This window comes from Malaclemys terrapin, chromosome 1, assembly GCF_027887155.1.
Source record: "Malaclemys terrapin pileata isolate rMalTer1 chromosome 1, rMalTer1.hap1, whole genome shotgun sequence".
Lineage (NCBI taxonomy): Eukaryota > Metazoa > Chordata > Testudines > Emydidae > Malaclemys > Malaclemys terrapin.
The window spans coordinates 15,157,341-15,179,622 of NC_071505.1; the positions used below are offsets into that span (position 1 = coordinate 15,157,341).

At 46.3% G+C, this 22,282-nt stretch overlaps 1 protein-coding gene across 4 annotated transcripts in view; it reads right to left on the reverse strand.

The window, feature by feature from the left end:
• Positions 1–543: 543 nt before the first annotated feature.
• CCDC3 (coiled-coil domain containing 3) overlaps positions 544–22,282 on the reverse strand; it is a 108,953-nt gene continuing 87,214 nt past the window's right edge. For all 4 annotated transcript variants that reach the window (XM_054016611.1, XM_054016627.1, XM_054016619.1 and 1 more), the window contains one exon: positions 544–2,579. In XM_054016611.1, coding sequence (XP_053872586.1) covers positions 2,304–2,579 — 276 coding nt within the window. In that variant the 3' untranslated portion in view covers positions 544–2,303. The remainder of the gene's footprint in view (positions 2,580–22,282) is intronic.

The following is a 22,282-nucleotide window of genomic DNA, read 5'->3' on the forward strand; positions in this document are numbered from 1 at the left end:
GAAAACTCTTGTCTGAAACTCTTGTCTAAGTTATATGATTCTGAAGGATAAGGATCAGAGTCAAGATCAGAACTAAGGAGTTTCTGCCTCCTAGTGCAGTGTTCAGGCCGCTAGTCCACATCTTTAGAGCTGGTCCCAAAAAAGTGAATTTTCAAATTTCAATTTGCACAATTTTTTTTTAACGAAAAATTCAACCAACTGATCAAACATACAATGAATGTTTGAAATTCCTAGAGAGAAATAAACACTCCTGCTTTTTTGTACTTCTTTTCTAGTGGGGGAAAAAAAGGAAAAAAGATTAAAAATGAAAGAATGGGATTTTTCCCCAACAAAACAGAACAAGAAATTTCAGTATTTTTGTTGACGAACAAAGTTTTGACCAAAACAAAAATATTCTGCAAAATTTTGTTTGTCATTTTTAAATGAAAAGGTGATTTTCAATCTAGTTGTATTAGTAACATCTTATCAGCCTTACTAACATACGTGATTAACACGGAACATTTTTATTTAAAAAAAAAATTAAACACAGAATTTTAGTACCAATGCCAAGAAAACAGTTAATTTTATTCAAACGGTTTAAAAATAGGAACAACACAAAACCTACATACTTTCTTCTGGATTTTATTTTTGACTGAGTAAAAATCCTTTGGTTTTTAGGATGCTAAGAAAACCTTCGGTCTGCAGTAGTTCTCCAGAAATTGTACTATTTCAACCTGAATTATGCTGACTTGACAGGCAGACAATTTGAAGCTGCTGCAGTTTATAGAAGAGTCAGACTTTTAAGAAATGCCAGTATTATTTCAGGAGAAAAATATATGCTTCTGTTTCCAAGCGGAGCAGAATTAGAAGATAATTAAGCTTCAGCTGCTTCCTAGAAGCCAAAGCAACAGTTAAGTATCAAATTCAGCTTGGTTTGATACAAATGGTTGTATAAAAGCTAGTACAGGTCCCCTCTAGGTCCTAATGCAAGGATGGTGCATGAGCCCAATGCAGCCTGTGGTTGCTCTTCTCTTCAGTACAGAGGTGCAGCCTGTGGAGACTACATGTCCCAGCATGCAATGTTCTGCCATGATCTGGATAGTCTAGTAAGGTTTGGGGGTTCAGATCAAGCATTGCATGCAGGGACCTATACCTCCATGGCCCACATTTCTGGAATAAAGATAAGCTGCTATCTGGTCATTTTTATGCAAGTCAGGTGTAGTCCTGGCAAATTGTCAGTGTTGTCCTTGGTTGGGCAAAGTCTGTCTGCCTCTGTCCTAAAGTTGCAAATATTAAGTGTATTTGTATTCAGGTCACGTAAATTGATGATAAAATAAATATTAAAAAACAAAAAGGGGAAACACACCGAACGCCTTCCTTTATTTATTTATTTTTTCATTACTCTTCCATGGCGTATTGATATGAAGAGTGGTGATTTGGCTAACCAATTCCAAGCCATAAATTGATGTATATACAGAAGGTTGGCATCCTTGTCAACCAATGAGATTGCTGCCTTAACTTAAGCCATTTTAATAATTCAGTTTCTAATCTCTTTTGGCAGTGCCTAAGGAGGAATGTTGGGAAATATATTTTAAGGGATGACTGCCTCCAAGAAACAGGATTTATTTCATACTTTAAGAAATTAGACTATATCAAATGTGTAATAAAAAATATTTTCTATAGGATTTAAAAATATATACACATATAAACTACCTTAATTTTAATGCCCTGTTGATATTGATGTGATCTCTACAGTATCTAAACCTAGGTAAATGAGGTTGCCCAGCAACCTCCATGTCTTAAAACAGTGATTACAAGACAGGAGACCTTGTCTACCCTGAAAATTGAAGCCCGCTTGAAAATTGGATCTGAAATCTTTTTTATGGTCCTGATTCAGCTCCCATTGGAAGTCAGTGCAAACTCGCCCATTGACTGTGAGAGCTGGATCCGATCCTAGACACAGGTCCAGGTAACCTGGTTTCAAATATTGCCAGGCTGGGCAGTGAAAATGGAGCCAAAGTGTATTGATGCTGCGATCCCCGTAAGGCTCAAACAGACTCTTTGGACACACTCTTCAGACAGCTTGGTCCAGTCTACAGTATCCACCCAAATCTAGTGTGGATCCTGCTTATCTAGTACTGTATATAAACAGAGTTCCAATTTGTTTTTCATACATGGTTCAAATGCCAGTGTAGACAAGGTGTGAGGACCAGATCCTGCACTCTAATGCAGGCAAAACTCCCACTAGAGTATTTGGCTGTGTAAGGAGCATGAGATCAGGCCCTAAGTCACCAATATCATTGGCTTGTGCCCTAAACCTTGCATTATACTTTAAGGTAGGTAGCATGAGAATTCTCTTGCTTTAAAGAGTTAATATGTGGGATTTGACCTCCTGCAGAGGAGAGCTTCTCACTGAGCTTTCGGTTTATCTGCTCCATGTGCCTGTTGTTCTTTCTGGCTTGCCGGAGGGACCTCTTGACTTTCTTCACCCGGTCTCGGAGCTGCTTGTTGCGTTTCTCCAAGGTTGCCACCTTCTGCTGCAGTTTCTTCACTTGATCCTCTTCCTCAAATAGGGCTTTCTGGACCGAAGAACACATGAGCTGAGGGAAGAGTAGAAAGGAAACATGAGCTCTGAACCAAAGCCAGGAAGCCACTTGCACTATGAAGGCACATGTAAATTCCCCAGACATTCTGTTGCTGGAACACCCCACAACTGGATGGTCGCTTTCGGAAGCTCCTCCTAATCTTGCAGTTTTCTCCTAAAATCTTCTACCCCTCAGTCTTCTCTGAATACAAGAACAAACTATTTCAGATCTTAACATTAGCTATCAACATCACCTTAATGAGCTCTACAAGAGGTTAACCTAGGTCAGTGGTATTCAACCTTTTTTCATTTGTGGATCCCTAAAAAATTTCAAATGGAGGTGTGGACCCCGCTGGAAATCTTAGACATAGTCTGCAGACCCCCAGGGGGCCATGGACCACAGCTTGAAAACCACTGGTCTAGGTCATCAGTGGCATTTAGTTGAACTTAAGAAGGCAATCTGGCCTGTTTCTGCCCTGTATTTCAGATCTGGAATTTGAATTCAGCCCATTGGGTTCTGCCATTTGTAAAATCTATAATCAGACGCAAGGTTTGATTATTATTTTTTTTTAACCCTTCTGAAGTTCAGGTTTTGATTCAAGCCCGCCTCTTGTTCTTTCTACTAGAGACAGAAGAGGATGGCACAATGATCTAAATCTCCCACTTGATGTGTCTACATTGCCTGGAACCACAAGGTCAAATCCTGGCAAGTTTGGACTCTGCCCTTCCAAAGTTTAACCCCCCAACTTTCCTCCAGATTTTATGCAGTTTATTACATATGGGTCTTTTAGATGAGACCTTAAAAAGTAAGATCATGTCATCTCCGTGTGGACATTAAAGCGCCCATGGCCTTAGTCTTAAGAGTAGACATTTGCCCTTGGTAAAAAATTTTCTCCTCCTCCAATCCAACCCCATTGTTGCACAGTGTGCAATGCATCAGTTGATTGCTGCATTTTAGTGCTCCTGAATGTATAAATCTCCTCTCACTCCTGCAGTCCTTACTCAGGCAAAATTCCCACTGACTTCAGCAGGACAATGACAGGAATGCTGACATAATTTGCAGAGCACTTTGGAATCCTCCAGGATGAGAGAGTCTGAGTAGAAATGTAAAGCTGAGGAATGGACTGATAAAGTTTTTTAAAGATAGTATCAAATATTTAAGTAACTTGTTTGTAATGTATCAAATACTATCACATGGCCACATCACTCTGTGTCATTGTAGTGAGGCGGTGGGATACCCCACAGACCCACTGAGGGCCGAACCTCCCGTAATACCAACATGGGTGGAGCCACCGGGTCTGGCGCCCGTCCCTCAGAGGTCAGGGTGCCGACCCAGAAGTATAAAAGCCTGCCTGCAGAGTTCAGTGGAGCCCACGCCGGCGGAGAGAGCAGACGTCTCTGGCCGAGCTCCTGCTTGGGAGACAGCCGCAGGCTGCGACCGGCCTGCTGACTTGCCAGGCCTGCCGAGCCTGCCCCGTGCCAGCTACCCCGAGGAGGACTGGCCGAGCCTGCCCCGTGCCAGTAGGGTTACCATTCGTCCGGATTTACCCGGACATGTCCTCCTTTTGTGCGCTAAAAATAGCGTCCGGGGGGAATTTGTAAAGCACTCACAATGTCCGGGATTAGCAGAGCGAGCGGCTGGGAGGGCTGCAGGGAAGTCCCGGGCTGGACTCAGGAGCAGCTGTAGAGGAGCCGGATCCGCCCTGCATTCTGAGCCGGCAGCTCCCTTGCAGCCCAGTCCAGCAGCACTGTGCAGGGCCAGACCGGGTTTTGTTGTGCAGGGCCAGACCGGGTTTTGTTGTGCTGGGGAGCTCAGCCACGTGTCCGGCTCGGCTGCACAGAGCCCAACACCCTGTTCTGAGCAGCAGGGTAAGGGGGACCGGGGGCAGGAAGGTTCTGGAGGTGGCAGTCAAGAAACGGGGGGGGCTTTTTGGGGGGAGTGGAGAAAGTTTTGGGCAGTCAGGGTACAGGTAGGGGGTAGGGTCCTGGGGGGCAGTTGGGGGGGGGGGGGATCTTAGGAGGGGGCAGTTAGGGGACAAGGAACAGGGAGTCTTAGGTAGGGGGTGGGGTTCTGGAGGGCAGTTAGGAGCAGGGGTCCCAGGAGGGGGCAGTCAGGGGACAAGGAGCAGGGGGGGGTGTTTGGGAGTTCTGGGGGGGGCTGTCAGGTGGCAGGGGTGGGGAGATGGATCGGAGCAGTCAGGGGACAGGGAGCAGAGGGGTTTAGATGGGTTGGGAGTTCTGGGGAGGGAGTGGGGAGTGGTTGGATGGGGCGTGGGAGTCCCAGGGGTCTGTCTGGGGGTGGGGGTGTGGATAAGGGTTGGGGCAGTCAGGGGACAAGAGGCAGGGAGGCTTAGATAGGGAGTGGAGTCCTGGGGGGCAGTTAGGGGCAGGGGTCCCAGGAGGGGGCAGTCAGGGGACAAGGAACGGGGGGAGGGTTGGGGGTTCTGGGGGGGCGGGAAGTGGGAGGGGCAGGGGCGGGGCTAGGGCGGGGCTCCTCCCGTCCTCTTTTTTTCTTGCTGAAATATGGTAACCCTATCCATTCATGGCAGGCTGCAGCATGAGATCTCAGCTACCTCACTCCCTCCCCCTCTTTCCTGTTGGTAGTGGCCAAGGGAATGCTGGGAAATGTAGTTCTTTCCCTGCTCCAGGGCTGACTCTATAGGCAGGGAGCTAGGGTTACCATATTTTGTGCCTCCTAATGGAGGACACTCCCGGGGGCCCCGGCCCCGCCCCCAGCCCCGCCCACGCCCCCGCCCCAACTCCGCCCCCTCCCAAAGTCTCCGCCCCCTCCCCTGCTTGAAGCCTGAAGCAGGTAAGGGGGAGTGGGGGGGGGGAGGAGGCGCGGCCCAGGCTGGCCCCCGGGAATCCAGCCTGGGTCGGCTCGGGCCCTGGCCGACCACCCCCGGCGCACCTCCCGGCCCCGCGGGCCCGGCTCCCGGCTCCCCGGCTCCCGGCTCCCAGCCCCGCGGGCCCGGCTCCCGGCCCCGCGGGCCCGGCCCCCGGCTCCCAGCCCCCCGGCTCGGCTCCCAGCCCCGCGGGCCCGGCCCGGCTCCCCGGCCCCGCGGGCCCAGACCGGCCCGGCACTGCGACCCTGGCCCGGCCTGGCCCCCGGCCTGGCCCCCGGCCCGGCTCCCGGCCGGGCACCATGCCCCCGGCCCCGCACAAAGAGGCCCCGGCCGAGCCTCCCGATTTTCCCGGACATGCCCGGCTTTGGGGGATTTCCCCCCGGACGGGGATTTGAGCCCCCAAAAGCCGGACATGTCCGGGAAAATCCGGACGTATGGTAACCCTAAGGGAGCTAACCAAGGAACTACAGCTCCCAGGCCCCCCCTGTTGGTTCTCAGCTCCCATGCTGGATCCCTGCCACCCCTGCAAATGGGCTGCCCCAAGCACGTGCTTGCTTTGCTGGTGCCTAGAGCCGCCCCTGCTGCCAGCACTTTGTTTTCATGCTGCGGTTCAAAGGTATAAGTGCCATTTAGTGCCTAACTCCCATCTCTCTCGCCTCCATCCTGAGCCCAGGCCTTTTGAAGGCCCACCTTGGAGCTACATTTCCAGGTTCTCTTCCAGTGTGGCTGACCACCTAAAGTGGAGGTCCACAGCATGGATCGGGTAATACAGCCTTTTGCATGGATTCCCTTCAGGGATGGGGCAGGGATGATGAATGTACCAGGTACCTCCCTGTCCTGCCCCATCCCCAGAGCAATAAAGGAAGGTATAGCATAGGGCATGGGATGCATGTGTTAGGTTGATTGCTTCTGAACTACACTTAAAGGGGCATTGTCAAGATAAAAATCACATTTTGAGTAAGGATAAAACCTTTCCCTCTGTTACTAAAAGCACCTTTGATGATAACTGAAAGGATTTTTATAATCTAGTTTACATTATATGCTGTTTCTTGACTTTTTGCATTTCACTCAGCTTGGATACTGAAATTAGACTGCTAATGTTTCCTTTCTAATAGTCATTTTCATTTCAGATTTATGCCCTAGTACAATTCTAATTCAGATTTAAGACTCTATATAATGTATACTCTATAAAACATATAATAAAACCTTTCCATCCATGTTATTTTTAATTCACATAAATTTTTCTAACTCTGTTATTTTTTCCTCACACTCATTATTTATTATTATTATTACAAAACCCAACAAGGCCCTGTTGTGCCTAAAACTATTTGTCAGTGTCCTTTGGCCTATGTATATCTTCTGAGGCCTGGTCTACACTACACGGTTAGGTTAACATAAGCTGCCTTGCATTGACCTAGCTGCAGCAATGGCTCCACTTAAATTTGGCTCCCACTAACCTAAGTGCCTCTTTACGCCAATTTAGAAAACACCACCTCCCTGAGCGGCGTAGAGTCAGGGTCGATGTAATTAGGTCGACGCAGTGTCAGTGTAGACACTGCATTGCTTACATAGACTGTTACTGGCTTTCAGGAGCCATCCCACAATGTCCCACACTGGCAATACAATAGATACAAGTCAAGTGCTCCTGGTGCGGATGCACACCACTGACACAAGGAGTCACGTTTGCACGCACACAAGCAATATAATAACTGCAGTGGCCATATGCCGACATAAATTAGATCGACATAATTTTGTAGTGTAGACATGGCCTGAGATTGAAAGATGCTGTGTGAACTTGACACCACTAAAGTTTTGTTTTACAGTACTTTGCTCATCTTTCACTAGGATTGGTTTAATGATTCCCCTCTCCCCCCGAATTAACAACATTTCAAGGAAGGAATAAAAACAGAATGACCTAGAAATGGAAGTGTGTTGTGTTCATCATCACTGACTGAAACTAAGGCCAGCTCAACAGTACTAAGTTTTGTCAGCTTAGGTCTGTTGGAGGGGGTATGAAAAAATCACTCCCCATCACTGATATAGCCAGTAAAGCCATATGCCGGCAACCCGCTACCCCCACGTAGATGTAGCTACATCAACAGAAGAGTTTTTCTGTCGGCAGAACTAATGTCATTTGGGGAGATGATGTTACTATAACAGCAGAACTCCTTCTGTTGACATAGGCTGTGTCCACACTGGGGGGCTTTGCTGGCATAGCTATACTGGGGTCGCTGTATTAGCAAAGCCTCTGTAGCGTAGACAAGGCCTGAGGGCGCTGGCTGCATGGAAATTAGGAAGCGCTGGTGTGAAAAGCCAGGCATCTTGCAACTAAAAGTCAAGAAACTAGCATCCATATCTGTTGAACGCACGATGGCCATGGCAGACTGTAATGGGGTGGCTGCCCCTCACTGGTATTCAAGGGGTTAAAGCAACCTTGGGGAGGCTGCGCAGGAGGCAGCCAATAAAGAAAAGGCTTATTGTGCCAGCCAATTAGGGGAAGGTTTACTGGAGGAGCCAATCAGGGCAAGGCTTGCCCATATAAGAAGGGGCTGCTCAGCAGAGCAGAGGGCAGTCACTCCCTGGAGTTCAAGGGAGGAGGACTGGCTGCTTAGAGGGCTAGAAGACCATGGACAGAGCAGTGCTGGGCAGGGTCAGCAGAGTATGAGAAAGCTCCAGGCTGGTGGCTGCCAAACTGAGGCCTGGATACAAGGGCAGAGGAGGTGCTAGGGCTGTGGGGAAGTGGCCCAGGGAAGGAGACGGCAGAGTTGGAGGAGGGGCAGTACATGGTTGCTGTCTGTATGGTCCCTGGGTTGGGGCCTGGAGTAGCGGGTGGTCCCGGGTAACTCCCGCCCCCCTGCCTTTGCCCCCACTTGCAACTGAGAGATGTGGCTAGTATATGAACTGCAATTTGCCACTGAGATGAGTGGCTAGAACCTGGACTGCAATTTGCCACTGAGGCATGTGGTAGGACTGAGGATTGTTGGTCCCCCAGAGGGGGGGAAGAACCCTCTGGGACACGGCTGGAGGGCTATGTCCAGAGGAGGACAATGTGGTCTGGGGAGCGATGCGGGTCTTGGAGGTGGAGACAGAAGTGATGACAGGTGAGATACCACCTGAGGAGGACGCACTGGCAACCCCGAGTTAATTCCCAGGACGATCAGCAGGAGGTGCTGAGGTGGTGAGTTGAACGACCCGTTACACAGACCTTTAAAAGACTATCTTACTGCAGGTCTTGTGTTACAACAACTTCTAGAAGCTACATATTCTCTTAATCTCTTTAATAGGGATGTTAAACTATCTACCTTGGGGTAACTAGACAGCAGTGGGGATGGGGGCATACAAAATTATTCAAAGTCACTGCATTTAATGATGGTGAAGACTGAGGGCCAGATTCAACTCTTGGGTAAACAAACACATCTCCATCAGTATCAATGAAATATCCATCTCCATCAGTATAGTATCACTGGAGTTGCACCAGATTATGCCAGGGCTAAACTTGGCTCAGAAGATTTTTTTTATGAGGATGGGTTTTTCATTCTTATTTATTTTTTGTATTACTCTAGTGCCAAGAAGTCTCAACCAGGGCAGGGTTCTGTTGCGCTAGGTTCTGTACAATTAGTAAAAAAGCAGGCCCCACAGAGTTTGATGTCTTAGATTAAGAGGAGATGTAACAGGTGGACGAAGCAAGCAAACGAACAAGCTCTGAACATGAGGGAGGATGGGATGATAAACATTCACATATTTTTGCATAGACCAACTGTGCACAATTTGTAGGTGCTGAGTTGTTTTGATTATTAGTGAAGATAATTAAGTTGATTAATAAATTGTCTCAGTTTGTCACCTGCCTAGCTATTACTGGAGGCATTGTTCTGGAGGCATGATAAAAATCTTATGCTTATGTGGTGCTTTTGCCCCCAAAGTGCCCTATGAACTATTGAACCAGTAGGTTGCTTTATTCACCACAGAAATGCAGCCAGCTCTGAGGTGAGACATAGCAGCACTTTACAACAATTTGGGAGTGGGAAGTGAAGCAATGCTGTCCAACCTAAAGCATTATAAATGCCATCTGGATCACCTATTAGGAACCTTAGTTTTTCTTGTATGGCCTAAATAGGAAAGATGTATTTCAACACCACATACATACTCTAAGGCAGACAAATTAAAAGGTTACGTGACGGGAAAATATCTGGCATATAAAGATAGGCAAGGTGACTAAATAAAGAGATGTTGGTCTGTCTGTGCACACAGAATTTTTAATGCTTCAGTCACCTACTGTATGATGTGTATAGTCCCCAGCTGGAGTGGGGAGGTCACAGAAGAACAACATGAATGATCAAGGACATGGAAAAACATTCCTATGAAGAGAGAGGGGAAGGACTGGGACTATTTACTTTAGAAAGCAGATGACTAACAGGGGACATGATAAAAGCATATAAAATAATGCCTGGCATAGAGAAGGTAGTGCGGGGGCTTCTGTTCTCCATCTGTCACAACACAAGAACAAGGGACTGTTAAATGAAATTTAAAAGGTGGGGAAATTTCATGCAGAAAAGTACCCCACCCCTGCCTCTGGTACAGGCTACTATCAGAGACAGCATATTGGGCGAGATGGACCTCGGGTCTGAGCCAGTCGGGCAATTCCTCTATCCATAAGAATCCCCTACAACACAGCTCAGACCAAGTGCCAGATTTGTGACTTTGTACTTCCAAATGGAAAAAGCACAGCCAAGAAAAAGTGAAGTCTCCCCCCTCTGCTGAGTAAAGGTAAATGGATGATCCATGCTTTGAAATACCAAGAGTGCCCTCCACCCATCTTAGCCCCTTTCTGTCAGCCTTGGGATTTATTACTTGTGGACAGCAAAATGACAAAGTGGGGAATTTTCTGTCACCTGTAAGCTAAAACCAGGGAAGGAAGAAGCACAGCAAATTCCCGCAGGTTCTTTTCGACAGAAGGTAGCCAGGGGAGTGTCACACAGTAAATCGTTGCCTGTGTCTTCAAAGAAAGCATAACCGTGTAATCTACTGTAAATGGAATCTGGTAGTTTCTCCCCACCAAACATGCTTGCAAAGCAGCACTGAAAACTATTTTTTCTAAACTGCTCTGCTAAATTGCACCCTTCCATTCCCCAACACCGGCAATCCATCTTCACAGAGTCTCATCCCTCAGAGATGGACCAGACCCATTAGGTCATCTGCTGTAGTCCATCTCCCTGCCAGTTCAGGACTCGCTCCCCTCCCAGAGCCTTCTCCAGGGTTTTCTCCTGACTAGTTATAAGTGACTCAAGTAATGGGGCTTTCACCGCTTCCCTAAGGAGAACGAGTCATGTCTCAGTGTTAGGAAGTTTCCCCTAATACTTAGCCTACTTTATCTTCTACTTAACTCCCTAGTTAAGCCTCCTTGTCCTCCATAAACAACTCCTCTCCTACCTCGTACTTTACCGCTTTCAAATACAGAGCATGGATAGCATGATGTCCCACACCTGAGGGAGGAATTCTCTCTGACCTTGGAGGTGGGGGGGGTACATCAAGGGGAAGGTCCAAGGAGCCTTTCCTCTGTCTACCCCTTTGTTTCTCTGGGCACAAGTCAGCTGCAATCCCACGAGGGAGTGCAAGGACTGCATGTCTAGAGCTGCCTGTGGTTCTAGATTCCCAGAGAGGCATGAGCAAGGCTAGGATCCCACCTCCCTTCCACACCTCCTCAGCTGCATGAGGGTGGTAGCGTACGCTTTCCCCTGGGGGCATGTCGCCTTACAGTCCCGGGAGGAATTCTTGCTAAATTAAACGTAAGGAATTAGCACTCTACTAGCTCACAGGGGCTTAATTAATGCTAAATGTTTTGAGATCCTTGGTTGAACAGTGCTATAGAGTTGCTAAATCCCCTTCAAAAAGCAAGGTCCAGTGTAAAAGGACAGCGGTGCAGTCAGTTTCGAGACATCCTTAACCGTGGTGTAACATCAATATGCATATGGCAAATAAGTTTTGGGGGATGGCTTGTTGCATGATGATAAAGTTGTTAACAGCAATAGCTGCTCTGGAAGCTTCCTGCTTATTGACCGAGAGACTTACTTAGACAAGGGACCTAAGTCAGGCAGGGCATCAGTTTAAAGTTAAAACACAGTTAATAAATATCATAATCCTTCTAAATGCTCCATGGCCCGACCTCTTGACTTCACACCCGACATATGCCTCTGTAGCTCAGGTGCCTTTAAAAAAATATTTCCTTAGCCGAATACTGTACATGTGTTGCTGCTGTTCATGTTCAGAGCTTGAAAGTCAAATGCATATATGCTCAGAGCACGCTGCTGCTAGTTGGCTGTGATTGGGAAGTGCAGGACCCTGGTCAAGTCACTTAATTTATTCTGTGACCCAGAGTCTCATCTGTAAAATGGGGATAGAACTTCCCTACCTCACGGAAGTGTTGTGAACATAAAAACCAATAATGACGGTCAGGCGACAGATGCTATGATGATTAAAGTCCTGTAAGTACCTAGTTCTAAAGAGCATCCAGGTCTGGCCATAGCTGTAATACTGGGCCTTGCCAATTGAGAGGGAATAGAAGGAAGAGCTCCAAAACACAAAGGGGCTGGAGGAAGGAAAAGGTTAAACTTTTAGGGCTTGTCTAAATAATGTCTAAGTGGAGTGGGACACGACAACAATCTACAGATAAACAAAGGGCATAAATATGCAGGTTGTCCTGTGTATTATATAGACACGTACACCAGTGCAAAGCGCTACCATTCTGGCATTTTACACTTTGCACTGGTGTAAAGGAATATGCAGATGGAGGGCAATAGTGAGTTGGGCCCAACGAGGGAGAGGTCTATTTAGGATGATGCAAGGGGTATAACTGGGAGTTGAGCAATAATTGATTTAGGTTTAATAGCAGGAAGGATCTTCCTGACTGAGATCTATTAAACTAGCCGCTGCAGAGAGGGGGTGGAAATGGCAACATTTGAGTAATATGAAAATAGACTGGACAATCATTGGCTACTTTAGGGAGCAATCTGGCAATGGATGCACCGGATGGTCCAATAGGCCTTTTCAATATAAATGTCTAGTAATGTCTGAAACATCCAGAGAAGGTGGAAGCCCCATTAAAATGAGACTGGACAATGTAAATGTGGCTCAGTGACATATGTGGATTATCTAGCAGAGAGGGAAAGGCCAGTTCCGTGGAAGCATTCTGCATAGCACCTTACCTCCTCACAATTTGCACAGGGGGTTCTGAATGGTTTTGCTCCCCTTCACACAGAGGAGTAAGGAAAAGCATAGAGGCCATTGTATTTTGGTTACTAGGAGGCTCAGTGAACTACCAGCAACCAGGAGACTTCAGGAACGGCCTGTCTACTTTTGGTGTCACACTATCAGGCGCTGATGGCTTGATTAGTCATGTGGTGGTGCCAAAACTAAAGATATTAGTAATGTGTTAGATGTGATACACGAGCCAACAGAGAGGAAGTCTGAAAGCTTCAGTAAGGTAGCAATAGAATATGCATAGACATGAAAAATTAAAGGACTGCAGTTAATAAAATACCTCTGGCACATGCTGTCGTTCTGAAGCAACGGGGTAAAACTCTGAGTTGGAACTGGGGATCTGGAAAATCGGCACAGAGTGCTAATTATCGAGGAGTTATGGAACAGATCTCCTTTTCATGGTGGACTGTGGAAGTGATGGGGCTGAGTACAATGCATCCTGGTGAGAGGGCCATAAATCTTGAAAGATGAATCGGATGATCCTATGTGTGATAATGGTAGAACATACCACTCCTGGAATGGGGAGAATTCTGCAATAGCTTGGGCTTCAGGGCTCAGGAATGGTGGTTTTTTTTTTTTTTTTTTTTTTTTTCCTCTGTTCTGCCTCTGAATGTACTTATGATTGTTAAAGTGGAGCAGAAGGACATGGGCCTGATTTATGGTGCCAGGTTGAAGGCTCTCTATGGAGGCTGGTCTTGGGTCAGTCTGTGTTCCCAGGTTCCACAATGTTTCTGGTTAAGGAGGAGACAGACCATGTCCAATGCATACAAGGAACGGCTTCCAACATGCCAGACACCAAGTGATCTTGTATATACCACTTGCAGACTTAGATTTACTGTATTCTTATTCCCTAGGGGACAGATTCTGCCTCTCTTATACACACTGAGCAATATCTTACTCCGCAAGTAATCCAGCTGATTACAATGGGGTTCTGCATGGAGTGAGGAACAACTCCATGTGGGAAGCATGGCAGAAACTGGCCCTAAGTATTAGTGCTACTAGTGGCCTGCTCCTGCTCCAGGTGAGGTAAATGGGAGTAAATCTATTGATTTCACCAGGAACATTGGTCCCAAAATGCATAAATTAGATATGGGCCCAGTCTAGAGCCTTGACTCCTTGACCTCCAGCAAGTCCTGTGGAATATTTGAAATCCATGCTCAACTTTTACAGCTCAAGACACTCTCAACTGAAACGGCTTAGACATATTTCATATAGCTAAGTAAACCTCAGCAAATGCAGCCTTTTGCTGGAAAACTGTAAGTACTCCGCAAGAAGGAATGCGTTTACATGATTGCAATAATGATACGTTTGATGCTGATTAACCGATAATAATTGAAAGAGCAAGATTCAGCCTTCATCTCCCAAGCCAGAAAATGTCTTTGGTTATTTTTCTAGCCTGACTTCAGGGGATGAGTTTGAGACTTAAGCTTGAGGAGCTTTGCTGGGTTGCTTTATATGGGAGAACAGTGGGCTATATCTGACTTCATGTTCACTGAGCAGAAGTGTACCCAGGGGTGAACTTATCTGGGAAACCATGTAAATTACAGGACGCATAATATCCTATAACTGCTCTTTAATATTATTATGGTAATTCTTGACCATTTAATTCTAGGTTAATAATTGTCACGGCTAGATAATTACATGATGCCACACCATTACAAGATAAATGCATGGTTATTGAGGTCTTCTGAACTACAGTGCACAGGTCACATGGCAATTACTTTTGGGATCTTTTAAGTATGATTACAGTAATCTGTAGGAACTTGTAAATCCTGCTGTTATGATGCATTTACTAGTGAAACTACTGTTGCTAGTGACCAGGTCATTAGGGAAAAGTTTGAGGATATTTGTCCCAGGTCACTTGGTGTTACTCTTCTTGTCTTTTTTTAAATTGGATCATGAATGTTTTTTTCCTTCCAGTACAGATTCCTATATACAGGTTTATTTTGCTCTTCCTTGTATTACATGTTTTTTGTACTATGGGGTTATCTGCGCCTTACAAAGGTTATACAGTGGAGTCATTGCAAGAGCACATGATGGCAGAATTTGCATCTTCATTGTTTGACCATGTGGACGCAAGTGTTGGCATGACTTTTATCATGAGTCTCGTGATCTTCGGTGTTTCTATTAAGGCCCCAGCTGCTGGGATCATCATCATTGCATGAGAATCTTCACTTTCATTTAAAAAGAAAGCAAGTTTCTAGCCCTCACCATTGCAGAGAAAAGCTTGTAAACATGAACAAGTGCACCCAAAAGACCCCGAGATTATATATATATATATATATATATATATATATATATAATATGGCTTTTTTGCATCTGCATCACATTGTTGACTCATTCCATTTGCAATCCACTGTAACCCCCAAATCTCTTTCACACACACACTTGCTCCTCGTTGCTGTCTTAGAAATTGTCCCCCTCCACAATAGTATCCATTACTAAAGCAATCTAAAATATTTGGAAAATATGCTGCTGGGCCTACTTCAAAGTTTGGCCAGAGCTTTTATGGAGCAAATACAGTAAATCGTGATACAACTAATTGGCTGTGAGGTGCTCTGTCATTTCTTCTGTTCAAGAATACTCCCCCACTAAATTTCTCCAAGATAAGTACATGCTGCAGTGTCCTTCTATTTACGTCACACAGCTGGTGCTATAAGTAATAGGAAGTAAATGCAGAGGCAGCTCTGAGATAGGAGTTTAGTTAGAGAACTGTAATATGATTTGGTGCCATGTGTGCATATTAATCATGGGCACTTAGAACACATCCCTCAGTAATCTGCTGTATCTAAGTTGTTCAATTAAGACTTGCTGCTCCAGAGCCTCCTTATTAGCAAGTACACTGCATGGTCTGTAGCAGTGGAGTCACATTACAGCATGAGGCATTTAACCTATGAATCTCGGTAACCAGAAAGCTGCATCTTTGACTTTCCCACTGTTTGGTATAAGGCATTTGAGTGCACGGTGTGAGAGAAACTTCTGAGTAGGAGACAGGTCAGTGCTCCTTGGACACGTGGACTGAAATGTTTCAAAACTGTCTAGGGGATTTAGACACACATGTTCCACCAAAATTAATGACAGGTGGGTGGGCTTTTCAAAAGCACCTATGGGTGCTAGGAACATAGATGCCATTGAAAGTCACTGTGCTCCTAAATCAATTAGGCACATCTAAAATCCCACCTGATATGTCTAAATCCCCTAGACAGCCTTGAAAATCTTCGGACTTGCATGGTATTTAGCCTCCCAATTCTCATGGAAGCCAGTGGTTATGTGGTTAAATCCCACACAACCTTTAATCTTTTATGCTGCCAGATGGCACAGAAGTAAGGGAGAGATGAACAACAACTGATTTAGAGAAGGGTCTGTGCATCCTACTTCAAAAGCTTAACATGCCTGAAAAAGGGGGATCTCTATAGTATTAAATAATTATCTTCTATTTGCTGAATTTCCAGGTGTAAAATATATTTCTCTAAAGGAGACAGCCCTTCCTTTTCTCTTGAGGACAAATGAAAGGGTGACAATGAATGTTCTCCACACCTGTCTACATCTTGCTGAGACAAAGGGCTAGGAAATGAGGGACAGTCATTTCACCACCTGCAGTAAAATTCCTTCCTTTACCAGCTGACAGCTGCCTCGACAGCTGAGCAGTGTGCCATTTATTAATAGGGTAAACACAGTCTGACCATTATTCTGTGACCAACACGTGACCTCCATGCCCTCTGCTGGGTGTGTGATTGTTGACCCTAGGGCCAGGCATTTGGGAGTATGAGTAATTTCAACCAGCCAGTGAAACGAATTCTCCATTTGTCTTCAAACCTACCTGGTGAAGGATGAAATATGGCTTGTTATGGCCCCTGAAACATGATGCTCAAGTAGCACTAAGAGCTATATTGTATAGTGTGAATCATGGGAAAGCTGTGATGTGTGATGCTGCCAGAAGAACCTGTCACTGATAGCCTGGCAATGGGCTGGGGGAGTGGGGTGAGGGGATTGCAGTGATATTTTATTAGTGACACACCTTTTATTTTTTTCCTAGTTACGTTTTTAGGGTCCAGAAATTGAAGCTACTAGAACAAACCAAACTAGAACTCTGCTTTCCTCTTGGTGACTGAGAGGACATTTTCTCTGCACTAGACACCTAGTCCAAGGCCCATTGAGGTCAAAGGGAGTCTTTCCATTGACTTCTGTGGGCACTGACTTGGGCCAGAGGCTGAGAACTGGGGTGAAATGTTGGCCTCAGTGGGTCATGGGGAGTTTGGCCATTGATTTCAATGGGGCCAGGATTTGCCTCCGTAAGTCTACACCACTGGCTGGGCTGTAGTTGATTACAAAGTGACCTACTCTAGTGCCCAGTCCTGAGAGGTGCTGAGTGCCTTCAACCCCTCTTCAGTGGGAAATGAAGGCACTTGACACTGTCCGTGCAGGAAGAGCTCAGCACCACCCAAGGGAGCTCATCTGTGGTGAGAAGGTGGTTGTCCTGGATTACCTACCACTAAGCTAGTCCAGGGAGGGCATTTTGGAAAGGGGATGGGCTTGCTTGCATGCCTCTGTTTGAAACAGCACTGGCCTTGCAAGGAACACAAATGAAACTTAGTTTACTGTTTTTATTCAAGAGCTATCCACAGATACATAAAGGGATATCACAGGGCAGACAGAGCTATTTATTCTCATTAGTCACCCTGCACAAGAACTAATGGGGTGGGGTTTGAGCAGGAGAAGTACTTCATAACCCTGGGCAAAGGAAGGAGGTGGCAAAGGAGGTGGTGGAGTCACTTTCACGACTGATGCTGGAGGCTAAGCCTGCCTCTCAATCTATCAGAGATGGTTTAGGACAGTGGTTCTCAAAGTAGGGCCGCCGCTTGTTCAGGGAAAGCCTCTGGCGGACCGGGCTGGTTTGTTTACCTGCCGCATCCGCAGGTTCGGCCGATCGCGGCTCCCACTGGCCGCGGTTCGCCACTCCAGGCCAATGAGGGCTGCGGGAAGCGGTGCAGGCCGAGGGATGTGCTGGTCACCCTTCCTGCAGCCCCCATTTGCCTGGAGCGGCGAACCACAGCCAGTGTGAGCCATGATTGGCTGAACTTGTGGACGCGGCAGGTAAACAAACCGGCCCGGCCCGTCAGGGGCTTTCCCTGAACAAGCGGCGGCCCTACTTTGAGAACCACTGGTTTAGGGTTCCTATAAGAAGCCATGCCATAACTGCAGGTGGAAGGATTGGATGACTAACTTGTTCAAGGTCTGATTCCAATCCAAATAAACCTCTCAGATCTGCACTGATCTGTTCAATTCCTTTACTAACTGCATTAGTGTAATCACAGATAATGTTCTCTAGTTGTTTTTTTTTGTTTTGTGTTTTTTTTTTAAAAAAAGCTATAATGGCATTACCCAAAAACCCAAACCAATCTATGCAGTTATCTACAAGGAAACAAAGCTGCTCAATACACTTCAGTTCAAGGCGCACACAAAAAGTATCTGAAATTGTAGCATTTTACATTTCTCTCCTTCCACCCCCCCTTTGTGCAGGAAACTCCTTTACTGACTGCTTTAAACCTTCCTTAAACATTCTTCGACCATAGAGGCCATCAGGGTTACTCCAACAGCCAAAAGGACACTTCTAGAAAGAAATGTGCCAGGATTTTACAAGAAATAAGCCTGGCATCTGGTCACTGGGTGGCCACTGATGTCTACATGCTATTTTTGTTTGGTTTGCAAGGGGCATGGGCAATGTTCTGTTTCATTTATTGTACTGTACCAACAACACTGGCACTCCATAAACACCACATTTTTGCACTAATTTAACTTGACAAAATAGCATGTGCTCGTGGAGGGGAAGGCAAAACAGTCAAATTACTTCCTAGCTGAGATTGATTTGTCATGTTTTATCTGGGAGTCAGTGTTGGTAGCCAAGCTGTACATCCTTAAGGTAGCGGACCTGCTTCGTCTCTCCTCTTGTATAACGTAACTCCTGACTTATATAGGACTGAGAGCCTGGCTCAGGGATACTTTATTGTGGAAGTGCAGACAGCTCTTTGCGTGTAAAGGAAAACGGCAGGTATAAGTGTAAAGCTTTCATTACAGACTGGAAACTCAACCTGGGATTCACTGAAAGGTGCACAAGCCAGGGGTGTGCGTAAGGGGAGGCAAGCAGGGGCACAGCCCCTCCCCCCCAATCAGCAGGGGCACAGAACTCCTCTGGTGCCAGGGACAGCAAACTGGGGTTGCAGAGGGAGGGTGAGCCAGCTCCACCGGGGCCACTGCAAGGAGAGGCAGCTCCTCTGGCTTCCGGGTGAGAGCCTGCTCCATCTGCCGTAGCAGGGAGAGTCAACTCCTTGGCCCCGGGCCAGGGTGGGAGATAACAGCTCCTCCGGCCCCAGGGCCATGGGGGCAGGGAGGGAGATGCAGCTCCTCTGGCCGCCAGGGAGTGTGGAGCAGGGGGTGAGGCAGCTCCTCCAAATTTTGATTCCTGTGCACGCTGCTGAGCCAGGTGAATCTGGGTCAGCTAATGGTTCCATGCAGAAACCGAGGGAAACTTGGAGATATCGTATGTTTCCACTCAACAGCGGGCGAAATGTTGTGGTTTCAGCTGAGTTTTGCTTGGAGCTTGTGGATTTGTTTGAAACCTAGGGAGAACACACCCCTTGAGCTGAAACCTAATGAGAGGTTCCCATGAGCTGCTGACAAGCAAAACTGCTGCATTCCACATCATTCTTGTTAGAAGCCTTTGAGCCCAAGTCCTCCAGCCTCAGTAAGACATGCGGGGGGGAGGGGGAAATCCTATGGCCAAAGGCACAGCTCCTGGCCCCAAGCAGCGTTGGCCAGGTGCTTGGCAGAGGGGACAGGAGTGGAAAAGAGAATTATGCCTTCCAGCCACCGGGGAAGCTACAGGGCCACTCCCCAGAAGCTACATTATGCCAGTGGTTGAAGTAGTATCTGTGTGCTTTTTTTTTTTTTTTTTTTTCCCCTCCTTCCCCTCTTGTAGAGAAGGAAGATGTGAATAGAAGCAGCTCCTCCTAACTCCCTCTCTCACCTGGATTGCCCATGCTACATCCCTACCCTATCCCAGGTCCCAAAAGGCACTATACCTCCTTGTGCTCCAGCTGGGATAGGGTAGCTCTGATTCACCCCTAGACTGCCTGGGTTGGGACTGCATGTAATCCTAAATGCTTAATTGGATCAACAAGTGGGCCAGTTAAAACTGTAACGTCTACTAGCCTTGCTGATCTGAGGATGTTGTGGCTTATTCGTAGTTATACCCTGTGATCAGCAATGCATATGTTCAGAGTCATAGAAATGAGGTCATCAAGTCCAACCCCCTCACTGTGGCAGGACTAAGTAAACCTAGACCACCCTGATAGGCGTTTATCTAACCTGTTCTTAAAAACCTTCCATGATGGGAATTCCACAACCTCCCTCGGAAGCCTATTCCACAGCATAACACTCCTTAGAGTCATAAGAACGGCCGTACCAGGTCAGACCAAAGGTCCATCTAGCCCAGTATCCTGTCTACAGACAGTGGCCAATGCCAGGTGCCCCAGAGGGAGTGAACCTAACAGGCAATGATCAAGTGATCTCTCTCCTGCCATCCATCTCCATCCTCTGACAAACAGAGGCTAGGGACACCATTCCTTACCCATCCTGGCTAATAGCCATTAATGGACTTAACCACCATGAATTTATCCAGTTCTCTTTTAAACCCTGTTATAGTCCTAGCCTTCACAACCTTCTCAGGTAAGGAGTTTCACAAGTTGACTGTGCGCTGCATGAAGAAGAACTTCCTTGTATTTGTTTTAAACCTGCTGCCTATTAATTTCATTTGGTGACCCCTAGTTCTTGTATTATGGGAATAAGTAAATAACTTTTCCTTATCCACTTTCTCCACATCACTCGTGATTTTATATACCTCTATCATATCCCCCCTTAGTCTCCTCTTTTCCAAGCTGAAGAGTCCTAGCCTCTTTAATCTCTCCTCATATGGGACCCGTTCCAAACCCCTAATAATTTTAGTTGCCCTTTTCTGAACCTTTTCTAGGGCCAGTATATCTCTTTAGATGAGGAGACCACGTCTGTACGCAGTATTCGAGATGTGGGCATACCATCGATTTATATAAGGGCAATAATGTATTCTCAGTCTTATTCTCTATCCCCTTTTTAATGATCCCTAACATCCTGTTTGCTTTTTTGACCACCTCTGCACACTGCGCGGACATCTTCAGAGATCATTTATAAATGATCCTGCGCTCTACTCAGGACTAAATCTAGAGTTGCCTCTCCCCTTGTGGGTTCCCGTACCAGCTGCTCCATGAAGCAGTCATTTAAAGTATCGAGAAATTTTATCTCTGCATTTCATCCTGAAGTGAAATGTTCCCAGTCAATATGGGGATAATTGAAATCCCCCACTATTATTAGGTTCTTAATTTCAGAAAGTTTTTTCCTAATATCTAACATAAATCTCCCTTGCTGCAGGTTAAGCCCATTACTTCTTGTCCTATCTTCAGTGGACAAAAACAATTGATCACTCTCCTCTTTATAACAGCCCTGAACGTATTTGAAGACTGTTATCAGGTCCCCCCACAGCCATCTCTTCTCAAGATGAAACGTGCCTACTTTTTCTAACCTTTCCTCAAAGGTCAGGTTTTCTAAACTTTATCTTTTTTGTTGTTGTTGTTGCTCTCCTCTAGACCCTCTCCAACTTGTTCACATCTTTCCTAAGTGTGGGGCCCAGAACAGCACACAGTCCTCCGAGGCCTCACTAGTGCCAAGTAGAGTGGGACAATTACCTCCCATGTCTTACTTACAACACTCCTGTTAATACACCCCAGAATGACAGTAACTTTTTTTTTTTTTTTTTTTTTTACAACTGCATCATATTACTGTTGATTCGTATTTAATTTGTGATCCAGAGCAGGAGAGGCTGAGGGAACTGGGCTTATTTAGTCTGCAGAAAAGAAGAGTGAGGGGGGATTTGATAGCAGCCTTCAACTACCTGAAGGGAGGTTCCAAAGAGCGTGGAGCTAGGCTGTTCTCACTGGTGGCAAATGACGGAACAAGAAGCAATGGTCTCAAGTTGCAGTGGGGAAGGTCTAGGTTGGATATTTGGAAACACTATTTCACTAGGAGAGTGGTGAAGCACTGGAATGGGTTATCTAGGGAGGTGGTGGAATCTCCATCCTTAGAGGTTTTGAAGGCCTGGCTTGACAAAGCTCTGGCTGGGATGAATTAGTTGGGGTTGGTCCTGCTTTGAGCAGGTGGTTGGACTAGATGACCTCCTGAGGTCCCTTCCAACCCTAATCTTCTATGATCCATTATAACTCCCAGACCCTTCCCAGCAGTTCTACCACCTAGTCAATTATTCTCCATTTTGTAGTTGTGCATTTGATTTCTCCATCCTAAGTGAAGTGCTTTGCACTTACCTTTACTGAATTTCATCATGTTGATTTCAGACCAATTCTCCAATTTTTCAAGATAATTTTGAATTCTAATCCTGTCCTCCAAAGTACTTGCAATCCCTCCCAGTATCATGTCATCCAAAATGTTATACACATACTCTCCACTCCATTGTCCAAGTCATTAATAATATAGTGAACAGTACCAGACCCAGGACTGACCCCTGTGAGATTCCACT